Source organism: Arvicola amphibius, chromosome 10 (genome assembly GCF_903992535.2).
Source record: "Arvicola amphibius chromosome 10, mArvAmp1.2, whole genome shotgun sequence".
Classification (NCBI taxonomy): Eukaryota; Metazoa; Chordata; class Mammalia; order Rodentia; family Cricetidae; genus Arvicola; species Arvicola amphibius.
In genome coordinates, this window is record NC_052056.1 from 56,482,963 (window position 1) to 56,500,169 (window position 17,207).

Sequence of the window (17,207 nt, forward strand, 5' to 3'; positions counted from 1 at the left end):
CTATCTTTAACATGTGAAGAGAGGTAAGGGGACAGGTTGGTTGGTCCCTGTCTACTCATTTTCCTATCCCCTCCCCTTTTTTACCCTCTATTCTCCAGCAACTGTTTCTTGAAGGGAAGTGAGGAACCCCCAGGGTTCTAAGGAGTACAGTTTGAAAATGGCTGCCTTATAACCGCTCTTGAGGTAGTAAGTCTGTTATTTTCTTCTTTACAGTGGTGTAGAGACTCAGCTCATGAATGTGAGTTAGTCAGGGTTGTTTAACAGCAACCAGAAATGAGAGAAAATCCAGTGGTAACTAAGTGTAGAATAATGGTAACAGTTGGCTTTTCACTATATTCTTTCCTTGTCACAAATCTGTGCTATTCTTAGAAAGTCGTTTCATGGTGATTGACTTTTTCTTCTTTCTTGTTTCATACAGGTTTTTGTAAAGCAAGCTTCCTTCCTTTGCTGGAATTTGCATATACCTCTGTACTTAGTTTTGACTTTTGTAGCATGGCTGATGTAGCTATCTTAGCTCGCCATCTTTTTATGTCAGAAGTTTTAGAAATTTGTGAAAGTGTACATAAACTAATGGAAGAAAAGCAACTGACAGTGTATAAGAAAGGTGAAGTACAGACAGTTGCATCTACTCAGGACTTACCAGCGCACAACGGAACTACAGCACCACCTGTGACTAGGAATGAAGCAACCACAACTTTGTCGAGTGAACTCGGGCATTGTGAGATTGTACTACTGGTAAATGGAGAATTACCAGAAACAGAACAGAATGTGGAGCCAGGCCGGCAGCCTGCGCCTCAGGTTTCTCCAGAGGCTGAAGCTAGTGTGTCCCCCATGGAATGTATAACTGATCCCCATTCTGAAATGGAAACTGCTAGCTTAGCAACAACTACCAACCAACCAGAGACAGAGACTGCAGTCATCAGAGAAGTTGGCACAGTTGCTGATGTTCATCCTAAAGTTTCAAAAGAGAATATAATCAATATTTCTCAAGAGGACAGTGATATAGGAAATAACACCTTGCCTGAGGACATCAGTGCCAAAGACTTCTCAGATCATAGTCAGAGCCCTGACCAACCTTTAAAAGATCAGGAAACGCTAATTGAGACCACGGAAAAAAAGACAGACTCAGGCCCAGATGATGATACTTATAGAAGTAGGCTTAGACAGCGATCTGTTAATGAAGGGGGCTACATCCGGTTACACAAGGGCATGGAGAAAAAGTTACAGAAGCGGAAAGCCATTTCTAAGTCGGCAGTTCAACAGGTATGATACAAAATAGGTTGATTTTTGTGTCACTCTAGCTTGAGGGAATTCTAGTAATTAACTTAATGCCTACAATAAAAATGATGTGGGAGAGCCGGATGGTGGTGGCGCACGCCTTTAATCCCAGCACTCGGGAGGCAGAGGCAGGCGGATCTCTGTGAGTTCGAGAACAGCCTGGTCTACAAGAGCTAGTTCCAGGATAGGCTTCAAAGCTACAGAGAAACCCTGTCTCGAAAAACCAAAAAAAAAAAAAAAAGATGTGGGAGGGGAAGTGTGCAATTTACTGCTTGAAATATTGTATTACAAATGTATAACATGACCCATGACTTTAAAAATGATACTGAAGCAGCATATGGTGTTGCATGTGAGGCAAAAGGATTGCTGTGAGTTTGAGGCCAATCTAGGCTACATGATACCAGGCCAGCCTGGGCTACCAGCAAGAGCATGCCTCAAAACAGGAGATAATAAGTACATTTTCTTAGATTGTGTTTTCTGTCTGCTTAGGTGGCCCAGAAATTAGTTCAAAGAGGTAAAAAGATGAAACAGCCCAAGAGGGATGCTAAGGAGAACACTGAAGAAACATCTCATAAATGTGGGGAATGTGGAATGGTTTTTCAAAGGCGATATGCCTTTATAATGCATACATTGAAACATGAAAGAGCTAGAGATTACAAATGTCCGGTAAGTACCTGGAAAGCTAACTGAAAATGATCCTACATTCGTAAATGGAATTCATCTTACTGATGGCTCTGTTATTCTACTACATTTTTAAAATAGAATATGAAGTTTTATACTGAAGCCCAGGCAATTCTCCTAGTTCAGGCTTTCAAGTGCTGGGATAACAGGCCTACAAAAACACACTCCCAACCCTTCTTATATTCCTAAAAGATTCTAATTCATGTTATTTATTTGTCCCACCTGAACACTCTTCCAGCTGTGCTTCTTCAGGAAAGGACAGTGAAAGTTTGTTTTTACAAACAGTAAACTTGGGCCTAGAGAGATGGCTCAACAGTTAAAAACATTTGTTATTCTTTCAGAGGACCTAGTAGTGTTTCCCAGCAACTCATGGTGGGTCACAACCATCCATAGGCACATGTTTCATGCACATACATACATGTAGGCAAAACAAAACACATAAAAATTAATCAATCTAAAAATTAAAAAAAAACATTAAAAGGAAAGGTAACAGAAAAAGAGACCTAGACAACTAAATTTTTTCTACTAATAATTGTATAAAGTGATTTTGAACTAGAATTGGTAATAGAGAAAGCTGAGATTAAATTATTATTATTAAATTATTATTAAGTTATTATAGAACAACAAGTTCCAAGAATTGATATTACTTACTATTTTGAGAGTAAGAACAATTACATTACCACTTTTTGGCCAGGGATTTTCCCTTCTCTTTGTGGGGTGGGAGAATCATAACTGTCCTTGAGAGGACAGTGTACACCGAGGGTAGATATCTATCCCAAACCAAAAAATTGAAACCTTTCACGTTCTTTCCTTACTCAAGTCCCATGAAATTAGGATGCAAACCGTTAACCAACCTTAAAATGTCTTCTCTGCAAACAGAGAAATCTGAAGGTCAGTAACAAAAGACCTAGTGACATTGTTGGCCAGAGCCTTGGGTTGATGTCAGAAACTACTGCCTCCATGTCAGTGTCTCTTCCTCTCCTTCTGGTATGGATTGGTGCTGAGGATGGCATCATGGGTCTTGGTATATACTGTCACATAGTTAGTTGGTTTTTGTTTTGTTTTCTACCCAGTTTTTTAAATGTCTTACTCTGAAATACAAAGAAATATCACAGATCTTAGGACAAAAGATTTCAAGAAAGGTTGAGGAATCCAAGTTCTTGATAATAAAAAATAAAACCTGTCACAAGCAAGGAGGAGTGATAGTGTACAATATGGGAGGCAGAGGTAGGAAGATTGTGAGTTCAGGGAACACCTTAATTATATAAATGAGAACCTGTCTCAAAAAAGAATAAAGTCCACAAAATGTGATTTATATAAGAAACTACATTTATTAAACAACCAGATACAATCAAGCCCCCCTTATTGATAGATTCCATTCCCTCAGATTCAACCAGTGTATGTTAAAAATATCTACTGCAGGGCTAGAGAGATGGTTCAGCCCTTGAGCACTTGTTGCTCCTGTAGAGGACTCAGGCTTGGTTCCCATCACCCACACGGTTAGCTAACAACCATTCATAACTCCAGCTTCAGTGGATCTGACTCTTCTGATTCTGCAGGCACCAGGTATGTATGTGATGTTCTTACATACATGTAGAAAAAAATCCTCCTTACATAAATATAAAAATTAAGAAAAACATTTATAGGAGTTTTATGTTAAACATGTACAGGTCTTTTCATCATTCCTTAGAACTTTTACCTATCTATCTATCTATCTATCTATCTATCTATCTATCTATCTATCTATATCTATTTGAGATAGCATTTCTTTGTGTCATAGTTCTGGCTGTCCTCCTGGAACTTGCTTTGTAGACCAGATCTGCTTGCCTCTGTCTCCCAAGTGCAGTACCACCACCCAGGTGATAAAATGCTCTTAATGAAAGGAATTGAAGGGGAAAGGCTTTATTCTGGCTCACAGTTGAAGAGCTGCATCCATCCAGTAGGGGGATCAAGGCTGCAGGAGCTTGAAGTAAGGGTATGGTCACATGAGGTCCACAGTCAGGAAGCAGAGCTCTGAAGAAAGGCAGCTCAGCACTTTCCCTTAAGTCACTTTTATCCTGTATTTTGTCACAGCCACGGGAAAAGCAATCAAGACAGTGTCAGATGCATACCAAGGGACAAAAGCACATTGAGGAAAACAGCAGCTTTTAAGTAAAATTTGGTCTCCAACAAAGATCTAACTTGAAGACTTAACTTTATGATGGATTTATTATGATGTGACCCCACTATAAATGGAAGAACACCTAGATAGTAACAAATACCTCAGAAAAGTTGGTATGTACAATTCAATAGAAATAGGAGTGGGAATAAATGGGAAGATTAGACTGTTTTGAAATTTTTAAGTAATGTTTCTAGAGCATGGATAGGAAGATGGGAGGGGGAAGCCAGATGTTTTCATCTTAAAAGGTGAACTCTAGAGCAAGGCATGCTGGCACACACCTTAGATCCCAGCATGTAGAAACAGCAGCAGATGGGTTTCTGTGAATTTGAGACAAGTCAGGGCTAGAGAGAGAGAGAGAGAGAGAGAGAGAGAGAGAGAGAGAGACCTTGTCTTAATTTAAAAAAAAAAAAAAGACATGCAGAAGAAGGTTGTGCCTAGAATACTGGATAACAAGAAGTTCTGAAGTTTGCATCTGTGGCATAGATGAGCAGAGTGAAATTCAGAAAGTCAAGAATTAAAATTAGAAGACAAGGAACAGTGTTCAAAACTAGAGTAGGGAAGATTTTTAGTGATCAGTTGGTACATATAAAGAGACATTAGCAAAATAGAAGATAAAAAGTGAAAGGATCAAAGTATATCATATAGCTCATGTTTGATAGTGTTCATAACCAGTAACCAGTACAGTGGCCCTATAATCTCAGCATTCCAAGGCTGAGGCAGGAGGAAAGTCACAATTTTTAAGGCCAGCCTAGACTTCAAGGTAAGTTCTAGGCAGACTGGGCTACAGAGGAAAACCTGTCTCAAACAAAACTAGTCGTGTATGAACTAATGTGACATAGCTATATTATTAAAGTGGGATGATGGGAATCAATAACATGTAGGATGGAGAGAATCAACTTTTATATGCATTCTACTAGGTTTTTTAAATAAAAACTTTAATATGGTGATCATATATATCTTCAATTTATGAGACATAAGAACTTTCTTGAACCCCAGTCACTATAAGATAAAATCTGAAGACTATCATACTTTTCTACTTTTCCTAGTCCCTATTTCATTTCCACCTAAAACTCTTGTTATTGATATATATAGATAATACTTTTTGTGTGTGTTCTCGTGTAGTCTCTTGGTAGTTATGCCAGGATTCGAACCCAGGCCCTAAAACAGATCAGACAAACCCTCTATCCCTCTATCTACTATTCCTTTAAGATCCAACTCAAGCCTACTCTAAGATTTATTTATTTATTTATTTATTTATTTGTTTGTTTGTTTGTTTATTAATTATCCAGTGTTCTGCCCGCATGTATGCCTGCAGGCCAGAAGAGGGCACCAGATCTCATACAGATGTTTGTGAGCCACCATGTGGTTTCTGGAAATTGAACTCAGGACTTTTGGAAGAGCAGTCAGTGCTCTTAACCTCTGAGGCATTTCTCTAACCCCTAAGCCTACTCTAATTATGCCCTCTTAAAATACTTAGTTATCTCCAGAGTCTTATCCTTTTCATCTTTATAATCTGGTACCTAGTACTTTTCAAAATTTTATCTTTTATTTTAAGACAGGGTCTCATATGGCCTAGGCTGTCTTTTGTATGTATGTAGGTGGCCCTGTGCTACAAATACTTAAACCTCTAATGAGACATCTTCCCAGTACCATATATATTAACTTTAAACTGTGTATTTGTTTATAATTATAACCAGAATTTGAAAATTAAAATGTGAATTTTCACTTGACATTTTATATAGGAAGAACATTTGTTTTTCTTTTTTAGTTATGTAAAAAACAGTTTCAGTATAGTGCCTCATTGCGAGCACACCTTATACGGCATACAAGAAAAGATGCACCTACTTCATCTTCATCCAATTCCACATCTAATGAGGCATCAGGAGCATCATCTGAGAAGGGAAGAACCAAAAGAGAATTTATATGTTCTATATGTGGAAGGACATTACCTAAATTATATTCTCTTCGAATACATATGCTAAAGCACACAGGTGTAAAGCCACATGCATGCCAGGTAAGGGCCTATTTATTTATTTCATTATTTAAAGAAGATTGGAAATCAACTGCAGTGATGACATGGGTTGATATGTATTCTCTGAAGTCATCTTTACTCTTGTTAAATGTTAGGGAAGTTTATCTTTGGTTCGTTGCCTACATTAAATATGAACACCTGTTGTAGTCTTTAATTTGCTGTGGTAGACTTTAACTTGATGTCATAATTAGAAATGTTTTGGTGTCCATAGTACCTACTGAATGAAAATAGCTGTTCATCACCCCAATCATCCCTTAGCCTTTAGTAGAAATTACCTGTAGTGAAAAAGAATGTATGGCATAAGCAAATACTACTCAGAAAAAGTCCTGCCTAAGCTATCTTTTTGTTGTTGCTGAGGATTGTGGGTAAGTAAAAGCCAAAACTCTTGGTTAAAGAATACTGTGATTATCCAGCTTTGGGCTGTTTGGAACATGGAAGAGTTTTGAACAACACTGATAGCCTTACATATAAACATGACAATCTATTCTTATTATCAGACAGTTGTGGAACCAGTATAGTTTTGTTTTAGTTTTTTAAAACTTCATACATGAGCATTGCGTCTGCATCACTCCTGGCCCCCTCATGTCTCCAACTCTTTCTGTGCACCCCTCATCCATATTTGTGTGTCTCTGTGTTGTTAGTCTTTAATTTAATTTACATATATATGCATACATGTGAATGGTCCATTTAAATCTGCTCATATATACATGCATGTATCTAGGGCGGATCACTTGGGATTGGACATCATGTGGAAACTGGTCCCTGGAGGAGACTGATTCTCCTCTCTGCAGCCATTGAACCCTATCCTCTATAGCCCCATAGCTCTTTTTATTCTTTTTCATTTATTTACTTTTTTTTAATGTGCATTGGTGTGAAGGTGTCAAATCCCTGCAACTGGATCTTCAGACAGTTGTGAGCTGCCATGTGAGTGCTGAGAATTGAACCCGGGGCCTCTGAAAGAGCAGTCAGTGCTCCTAACCACTGAGCCATCTCTCCAGCCCCTTGAACAGTGTCTTATGTAACCTAGGACGGTCTCCAGCTGGCTATATAGCCAAGGAGGGCCTGGTTTTCTATTCTTTTTTTTAAACACTGAAATTTTTATTATATTATTTATTTTTGAGACAGGGTTTCGCTGTAGCTTTGGAGGCTGTCCTGGAACTTATTTTTGTAGACCAGGCTGGCCTCTAACTCACAGAGATCCGCCTGCCTCTGCCTCCTGAGATGCTCCATAGCTCTTCATGTAGTGGTGGGACCATATGGAATTTCCCCTGTCTATTTTTGGCTTGTCAGTTGATGTCATTGTGGAGGTACTTATATTGTTCAGGCAATTGTATTGTTGACAGTTTACGGGTACATCTTCCCTGACAGATGGACAAGACAGCATTTTAGAGCAGACATCAAGTTCCTTTGGTGTTCACAGATCTAGTCCTCCGCCTTTCTGAGATTTTCCCCGAATTATATCAGTTGGACTTGGGAAATCCACAGTCATTTACTCTCTTCATTTTGACCTATTTTGGATCTCTGTAATGATCATCTATCGTAGAAATAAAAATAAGTATTTTAGAATAGTTAGCAAATACATTAGTTTAATAATATGGCAGTAGAAGGGTCTCCTCTCAGCTCTATGACCTCTCTAGCCACAGGTCTGTTTAAGCATCTTACTACATGAAAATAGAATTCATTATATGAGAACCATTCATCAATATTTAGTATTTATCAGCTCATGGGCTGTTTTATTTTTCTTGTTACTCGCTGTTTCTTTCTTCACTGTCCCAATTATTTTTGAGGTCAAGCTCTAAGAATTGCTTATTTGTAAGTTTAACACTTACAAATGTTAGTTTTAGCATCTGGTCTTCAGTGTAATACTCCTCAAAATGTGTGTACCATGGGAAATAAACAGAGTTAAGAATGTGAAAGCTCTTGGAGCTATTGACATTGCTACGCTTAACAAGATTTCCCTGACTGGGGAAATTGAACGTAGCCTGTTCTTCATCCAGAGTTTAAGAGGAACTATTTTATGTGATGTCTTGGGGAATGAGAAGGGTTCTTAACTAAGCTTTCATGCCTCTTTAAGGGGTGTATTTTGCCAGGCTGGCAAGGGTAGCACAATTTTTTTTCCCTACTATTGTGTGTACACTTTTGGGAAGATGGCAGTTGTACTGAATAAGAAAGGGAGTCAACTAGCTAAGATCCTTGGTATTTGTGGCTTCATCTTTGACATTGTCATTTTGCTAACTTTAATATAAGTCAAAGTTTAATTATTTAACATTTTTATTTAATACTGGGATTTTTTTGTATACACTCTTCAAAAATAAAATCTTTTTTTGTTTTGCTGCCTTAAATATTTCTGTGTTAGGTCTGTGGAAAAACTTTTATCTATAAGCATGGTCTAAAATTACATCAAAGTCTCCATCAGTCCCAAAAGCAGTTCCAGTGTGAACTGTGTGTCAAGTCATTTGTTACCAAACGGAGTCTCCAGGAACATATGAGCATTCACACAGGTAATTGTAAACATTATTGACATAGTTATATTTAATATTTTTAATTTAGTATTATGTTGATTGGTTATACTATAATTATATCAGAACATTATATTCCCAGCACTTGGGACCATGAAGCAGGAGGATGATGAGTTCAGTGGGCTTCATAAAAGTTCTAGGCTAGTCTGGTCTACACAGCTGGGCCTTGTCTCAAATTTCTCTTCACCCCCAAGTAGAAGTAATTATATTAAGATGCTCATAAGTTAATGTATGTAATCTTTTAGCTAGCAGTAAAATTTTAAAGTTTTCTTGAATACAATTTCTGAATTGTTTTATTTTTATAGGAATACTCTCTTTTAAAAAATTTACTTAATTATTTTATGTGTGTTCATGAATGTGTATGTGGCAGTTGGGTGCTATGGCAGGTGTGTGGAGGTCAGAGGACAACTTCCTCCATCATATGGGTTCCAGGAAGGGAAGGGAAGTTGAAAGGGTTAGCAACACGTGCTTCAGTCACTGAACCTTGTGTAACGTTCAGATGTTCTGTAAAGCAATCATGAGGGGTGGCCGATGCTGCTGAACTTAGATTAACCCAATAACTATTACAGTTCATAAATTACTCAGACATCGCACATTCTTACACTGTGGCCTGTACTAGTATCCTAGCTGTCCTGGAACCTGAGCTGGAACTGAAGATCAGGCAGGCCCAGAACTCAGAGATCCTCCTGCCTCAGCCTCTCAAGTCCTTGGATTAAAGATGTCACCACTATGCCTCCCGTAACTTCTACAGTGATGGCAGTGACTCTATTCCTGGTTTCAATTTTGTTTCTGTCAACCTGTTCATAACGGTAACAGTCTGTGTCAGGGAGAGCCGAGCTGCCACAACTATAGGATTCCATTCTGCGTGGGATGGGAAGGACAGGAGGCTGGGCAGAGATGAAGGGAGCAGTAATAGCTTGGTAGGTAGACTAACACCTCCTTTGAATGACTTCTCCTGTTACCACTCTGCCCACTTCTTCTCCATCCAGAGCTCCTGTCCTCTTTCCTCCTTTCTCTCCTATGAATGTTTTAAATGCTGTGACTCAGCTCTCCCCTGCAAAGTATTTGTATCAGTGATAGAATACTATCACAGTATGTTGAGTATCTTGATAGTGCTGTAGTTTTGAAAGGAAGTAGAAAATTCAGTTTTTTTCCAGATTTTTGTAAAATGACAATTTCTGTGTTCTCTAGTCTTGGTAAAATTTTAACTTCTGAAATGTAACAAATTATGTTGAAAAAAGGGCTTCTTACTAGATTTATAACATGGCTTTTCATTTTCTCACAGGAGAATCCAAATACTTTTGCTCAGTTTGTGGAAAGTCTTTTCACAGGGGCTCCGGACTTAGCAAGCACCTTAAAAAACACCAACCAAAGCCTGAAGTTCGAGGCTATCATTGTACTCAGTAAGTAGTTAATATGTGAAGTTAATTTCACTTATCTCACCTGGGTTTTTTGAATAATCAAACATTCAAAGATAACTTTACCTGTAATGTCAGTTTACTTAGTGATCAGTCTACCTAGCTCTTACTGTTGGTTTGTTTAAGAGTTTTTTAAAAAAGTGGTTGAAAGAGACTTTCCAAAGTGTCCTAGGGGTGGAGACAGTAGGGGAAAGTCTACCACCAGCCAGGCTCCTTTAGGGTTCCTTGAAATATTGTAACTGTTTCTCTTTTTTACAATTCTTCTTCTCTATTCACTTTCCAAAATTACCTTCTTCAAAATTGAAGTCAAATTCATAAAATCAAAGGTTGTCACCTTATGTCACATTGAGTAGGCTCCAGCTGCACCTGTTGGCTGCCCTGGCCTCTTTGGTTCGTCTGGGGTCACCAAACACTTGCATATTCTCAGATGACTGGCAAGGAACGCTACTATGTTTTCAGTTCACAGTGAGATTAAATCTACAACGTTTGGCCCACCTAAGGAAAAAAAAAGATTTAAATTCACCTTAAAGGGAGTTTGTAATATGTTCATAGTTTTATACAAATAGGATTACTAATTCTAGAATCCAGCATTGAGACTGATAGTTTGCCAGCTGTCTTAGTGCTCTCTCACAGGCTGTGCAGATTCAGGTCAGCCAGTGATATCACAGGGCCTTTACAGATTATATCTCAGCATGTTTTCAGTCTTAAGCATCTGTGTATCGTGATTCCCAGAAAGAGATAAAGAATTTTCAAAGTTCTTATTCCCCAAAGCATCTCATTCTCATGCTTTTGGTATTTTTGTTTCTACAAAATGTATTGCTTGCCTCTAAGAAATACAGGCTAATGTATTTGGTTATAAATGCTCTCAACAAACAACTCTACTCCAACTATACAGTTTTGGGAGGGTTGGAGTATAAATAAAAGGCATCGAGTTAGCCAATAGTCATAGTTCTAGACCAGGCCTAGTGATACATGCTCTTGGTCTCAACACTCAGGAGACAGACTTAGAATAAAACTCTGTGAGTTCAAGGATAGCCTGCAGTCTACATAGTGAGTTTTAGGATAGCTGAACTACATAGCAAGACCCTGTCTCCAAAAAAAATGAACAAAACAAAACATAGTTCTTTAGATCCTTGTAGTACTAGGAATCCTTACTAAGAATGCGAGCTATTGTCTTCAAGGCTGTTGCTAAACTCTACGGAGCTAGGGTAAACTTAAAATGCCATAAAACTTTAGTTATACAGCAGTTGCTTTTTGTAATGATTTATTTTTATTGTATGTGTATGAGTGTTTACCTTCATGCTTGTATGTGCACCATGACTGCTCGGTTTGTGAAGAGGCCAGAAGATGTTGAATCTCATGGAACTTGAGTTAACAGATGGTTGTGAGCCACTGTGTGGGTTTTGAAGATCAAATCTCTGAGTTCTCTGCAAGAGCAAGTGGTTTTTAACTGTTGAGCCATCTCTCCAGCCATAATAATTGTTCTTCTTGATTAACCATTTGCTGGCCATTATAGGTTTTGTGTTTGTTTTTTGAGATTGGGTCTTTCTATCTAGTCCTGGCTTTCCTGAGTCACTGGTTTTTTGGGACAGGGTTTACTGGGTGAAGCTCTGGCCTACTTGGAACTCCTTTGGTAACCCCTTGACTTGCCTGGAACTCTAAAGAGACCTGCTTGCCTCCAGGATGCTGGGATTAAAGTCATATGTTACCACACCCAGATGCAATATATACTTTTGATAAATTCCTAAACTCCCCAATAAAGTTAGCCAATTGATCTAAGACGTTAATGTTTGGTATTTCCTACCTTGCTGAATTTGCCAGTTTTACTACAGTTAGGCTTATTTTAAAGTAGAAATAGAGTTGGCCACGGTGGCACATGTCTGTATCCTGGTACTTGAACTGAGGCAGGAAAATTGCATGTTTGAGACATACTTGGTCTACAGAGTGAAACTCTGTTTCAAAACAAATGACAAAAATAATAGTAATAATAATAATACCAGCAAATATATGATGGACTTTTGTTTTGTATTTTATGAGACAGTTTTTTTTTAATGTTTTCTTATTTATTATGTGTACAGTGTTCTGCCTGCATGTACACCTGCAGGCCAGAAGAGGGCATCAGATCTCCACCATGTGGTTGCTGGGAATTGAACTCAGGACCTTTGGAAGAGCAGTCAGTGATCTTAACCTTTGAGCCATCTCTCCAGCCTGAGACATAGTCTTAATAGCCTTGGCTGCCCTGAAACTTGCTATGTAGACCAAGCTGACCTTGAACTCACAGAGGTCTGCCTGCCTTTGTCCCTGAAGTACTGGGACTAAAGGCTTGTGCCACCAGCACCTGGCCTTAGGAACAGTGTTTTAAATCAATACTTTTTTGTTGTTATCTGTGAATGAAAACCCAACCAAACTGGTTTGAATGAAAAGTCAAGTCTGGAGGTCTGAGTGGTTGGTTAAGTTGGATTCAGATTGATTAGTATCTGGTTTCTCTCAGGCTCCATATGGACAAAGTCTGACAGTGGTTTCAGCTTCTCATCCTCTCAACTTCCAAATTGTCAAGATTCTTTTCTGATAGTTCCTGTAAAAGTCCCGAGTTTCACTCTGATTGGATCAAGTTAAGTCATTTAGCATCCCTAAGCTGATTGCTGCTACCAAGGGAATGCTGTTACTGATTAGGCCTGAATCATTGCTTCGTTCCTAGTGTCAATGATAAAGCCTACCTTCCTAACGTGGACAAAAGAGGAAGGGGATGAAGGGGATTCAAAGAGAGGGATAAGGAGAGGTGGATAGTAAACTCACTTTGGTAACTTGGGAGCCTTGCATGATTCATTCTCAAGCATTTTGAGTATTTTAAAAAGAATTTAAATCTTGCATCCTTGATGCAAGATTGAAAAAATAGATTCTCTCTCTCTCTCTGATGCTTTAAATTTGAAATAATTTTGTGAAGCTTCAAAAACTTAATATAGTGAATTCTTGGAGACTTGTTTTAAAGATGATCCAATTGGTTAACTAAACTTTATTACAGATGTGAAAAAAGTTTCTTTGAAGCTAGAGATCTGCGCCAACATATGAACAAACATCTTGGTGTGAAGCCATTTCAGTGCCAATTTTGTGACAAGTGCTACAGCTGGAAGAAAGATTGGTATTCCCATGTCAAGTCCCATTCTGTCACTGAACCTTACAGGTGAGTCACTCTGAGAAGTATCTAAACTCATTGAGAAATATACTCACTTCAGTTGATTCTTATGGCCTTATTACTTTAGAGAAAACTAATTTGGGCCTTTTATATTTTAGGTGTAATATATGCGGCAAAGAATTTTATGAGAAAGCTTTATTCAGAAGACACGTAAAGAAAGCCACCCATGGGAAGAAAGGAAGAGCAAAGCAAAACCTGGAACGGGTGTGTGATCAGTGTGGAAGAAAATTCACTCAGCTGAGGGAGTATAGGAGACACATGAACAACCATGAAGGTAATGCATATTTATCCCGCTAGAAGAGGGCCAATGAGCATTTTTTTTTTTTTTTAGGGGCCATGCTGATCTTCTCTGTATCTTTCCAATTTTAATATATGTGCTGCCAAAGCGAGCACATGTCGCACCATCATTTGTCAGTCTTTTACCAGTTACCGTCTCTCTTGCTAGATTAAGCCCGTATCTTGAAAGATTGAAGTGATGCTGAGTTTGAAACTTATTTGGAGACTCTTACCTTGGATTGTAATATTGCAGTTAAAGGATAAAATCATGGCATACTTAGTTGTTCATAAGTAACTTCTATTATGCAAGAATGCTTTTAGAGAAATTATAATGCAAAATCTTGGTTAGTCCATTGAAAATTATTTGATGCTAACTAAAAGATTATAGTGATAAAAGTGAAATGGTTGTGGACATACTTTAAAAACATTTGCAAAATTATTTTTATATATATTAGAATTTGGAACCTTATCCCATATACCCTCTTTTCTTTCTTTTTTGATAGGAGTTAAGCCCTTTGAGTGCTTAACATGTGGAGTAGCTTGGGCTGATGCCAGATCACTAAAACGTCATGTCCGAACACATACTGGTGAACGGCCCTATGTGTGTCCTGTGTGTAGTGAAGCCTACATAGATGCTCGAACACTTCGTAAGCATATGACTAAATTCCACAGAGACTATGTGCCTTGCAAAATTATGCTAGAAAAAGACACTCTGCAGTTTCATAACCAAGGAACTCAAGTGGAACATGCTGTCAGCATCTTAACTGCAGACATGCAAGAGCAAGAAAGCACTGGGCCTCAAGAACTTGAGACTGTGGTGGTGACAGGAGAAACTATGGAAGTTCTTGAAGCAGTTGCAGCTACTGAAGAGTGTCCATCAGTATCTACCCTTTCTGACCAAAGTATTATGCAAGTGGTTAACTATGTGTTGGCACAGCAGCAAGGACAGAAGCTGTCTGAAGTTGCAGAAGCCATTCAGACTGTTGAAGTAGAAGTGGCACATATGCCGGAAGCAGAGTGAGTACTGCAGCCACAGGAGACGACTCTCCTTGAGCTCACAGAGCGTGTGTTTACAATTATGTCACTACCCATGTAGACACCATATGTGAAACTGGGCTGTTGGTGACATTACTAAACTTATTGTCTGGCCAGTGAGTTCTGTAGGAAAGTCCACTTTCTGTAAAGAAACTGAAAACAAATCTGTTGGATGGGATGTAGTTGATCATGATATGCCTTTTATGAATGAATGTTTATAAATAACTACAAAATTTAAAGATGTGCAGTTTCATATTTTGACATTATTTTATTACATATTTTGAATGTAAGAGGCTGCACGGTTAGCTTTTCTTCTGTTTTGTTCTGAAAATACAGAGGTTCTGTAACTAGTTGTTTGTGGATTTAAAAAATTCTAATATAAAGCATATCCATAAGATGCATAAGTATATTATATTTTAAAAATGCTTTAGATCTATGATTCTTGACTTACTATTTATTTTAACTGCTTCTAAGTCAGAGAATCTAGTCTGTCTTGAAGCACTTGAGTTCTGTGTTGTAATCAAGTTTGCATAATTTATTTATCTGTATGGGGACTCACAAATGTAAAGCTAATTTTACAGTAACATTAAAATGCATGAGATGTCTATTAAAGCCTTACTATACTATCTCTTCAAGGCAAGTAATTGGCCATGAGAAAAGAGTACTGTTATTAAACACTGTTGATGGGAAGTTTCTGCTTGATAACATTGGACTATAAATGGAAAAAAATCAAAACTGATTATTTTGCTGAAGAACAAACAAGTTATCGAAGAAGTTATGTTTGGTATGTTTTAGATTTTGTATCATGTTTGTTTAAATTTGTTGAAAAACATCTATAGTGACAATATGGATGCTATATAATTGTTAGATAATTTCAAAATGTTTAAAATTCTTAATTCAGTCCTCATTATACTGTGTTACACAAAAAAAGTTGATTATGGTACTGTCAAATTGCTGAACATATTTTGAAAAGTTACCTTAAAACTAAATTATATTCATTCATGTGTTTGATTTTTTTTTTTTTAATTTCTCACCTTTCTGAGTTGTCAGATTCGGATTTTGAAAATAACTATGGGGAGATGGCCACGTTTCTCTCTAGAAAACTATTGTTCAAGCTATAATTGTTAAAATTAAGCTTTTAGATAATAGAAGCTTTCTTAAAATATAAAATTAAGATATAAACAGATCATATGTAAATCATTCCTAAAGCACAAGAAATGAATGTGCCTTGATGTACATATATAATATTAAGATGCTTAATCCAGTTTACTTTAAAAAAAAATGGCTTTAAGGTTAAGGAGTAAATGTTATAGCCCTGCATGCATTTTCTTGCATATGTAATGTGTGCATTTGCAAATTTGTTGTTTTAATAGCTATGTGGCTTTCAGTCTTAAAAGTGAATATGTATACAGCCTACAACTTCATATAGGCTATTCACTGGTCATTTACATCAGTTACTGAAAAAGTATTTCAATGCAATTAAAATTTGAAATTGTCGTTTATGTTCCATTTTCACCATTGTTGTTAGATTTAGTTAAATGTATAAGATCATTAATGTATATCAGAAATATATAAATAAAAGATCTTCAATCTTGTTAAAAGCAAAGCTTTAGAGTTGACCTTGACATTTCAATCTATATCAGATAATATATTTAACACGTTGTTGTAAAGGCTGAGGAAATTATTTTTGTGGGTGTGGTCTATGCACATGCCCTTAGGTATTTGTGCAAGTGTGGAAGCCAGGGGCCAACCTTATCTGGTGCTTTCCTTTATTGTTCTCTACTATACTTTTTATATTTTACTTACACTTTTAAATTTGTGAGTGTTTGCATGTGTCTGTATGTATGTGGGAACATACATGCCAGGACATACATGTGGAGATCTGAGGACAACTTGTAGGAGTGGGTTCTCTTCCTCTCAGCATGTGGGTCCCAAAGATTGAACTCAAGTCATTAGTCTTTGTGGTACATGTCTTTACTAAAGAGTCATCTTGTTTGCCCTCCACCTTATTTTCTTGAAAGTATGTCACTAAACCTGGAGCTTGCTGTTTTTGGCTAGACTGCTTGACCTGGAATCTGCATATATGCTAATGCCTCACTCCTGTCTAGGACTGCTATAACAACAGATGAGTATGCCCAGATGTTGTGTGTGTTCTGGGAACCCAAATCCAGGTCCTTCTGCTTACACAGTAAGCATTTTACACACACCCCCAAGCCATCTTTGAGTTACTCTGACTTTGAGGCTAGCCTAGTGTACAGAGCAAGTAAGTTCCAGGACAGCCAGGGCTACACAGAGAAACCCTGTCTCAAAAAAATAAAATAAATAAAATAAAAATAAATAAATAAAAAAGAAGGGTCGGGGTTGTGTGTTATTAAAGTTAGGTGCTGATGCTTAGCCATCAGTTAAGCGTTCATACTCTCTTGCAAAGGACCTGAGTTCCCAAGAAATCTGAGCACTCTGGTCTCCTTGGGCTTGGGAACATACCTGCCCATGCACAAACCCATATAGACACATAAATAAAAATAATAAAAGCTGGGCAGTGGTGGCGCACACCTTTAATCCCAGCACTTGGGAGGCAGAGGCAGGTGGATCTCTGTGAGTTCAAGGCCAACCT

The 17,207-nt window shown here is 37.8% G+C and overlaps 1 protein-coding gene and 1 pseudogene across 2 annotated transcripts in view; one reads left to right on the forward strand and one right to left on the reverse strand.

The window, feature by feature from the left end:
• The window catches only part of Zbtb11 (zinc finger and BTB domain containing 11), a 28,999-nt gene extending 12,800 nt beyond the window's left edge, over positions 1 to 16,199 (forward strand). Inside the window, exons 4-12 of one of the 2 annotated variants that reach the window (XM_038344785.1) lie at positions 419 to 1,263; positions 1,768 to 1,944; positions 5,889 to 6,134; positions 8,509 to 8,653; positions 9,957 to 10,074; positions 13,112 to 13,270; positions 13,381 to 13,556; positions 14,062 to 14,575; positions 15,230 to 16,199. In XM_038344785.1, the coding sequence (XP_038200713.1) occupies positions 419 to 1,263; positions 1,768 to 1,944; positions 5,889 to 6,134; positions 8,509 to 8,653; positions 9,957 to 10,074; positions 13,112 to 13,270; positions 13,381 to 13,556; positions 14,062 to 14,575; positions 15,230 to 15,311 (2,462 nt within the window). In that variant the 3' untranslated portion in view covers positions 15,312 to 16,199. Of the gene's footprint in view, positions 1 to 418; positions 1,264 to 1,767; positions 1,945 to 5,888; positions 6,135 to 8,508; positions 8,654 to 9,956; positions 10,075 to 13,111; positions 13,271 to 13,380; positions 13,557 to 14,061 lie in introns of both variants that reach the window. The other variant, XM_038344786.1, reaches the window with a different exon arrangement.
• LOC119825794 lies at positions 13,578 to 13,675 on the reverse strand (annotated as a pseudogene).
• Positions 16,200 to 17,207: the final 1,008 nt, after the last annotated feature.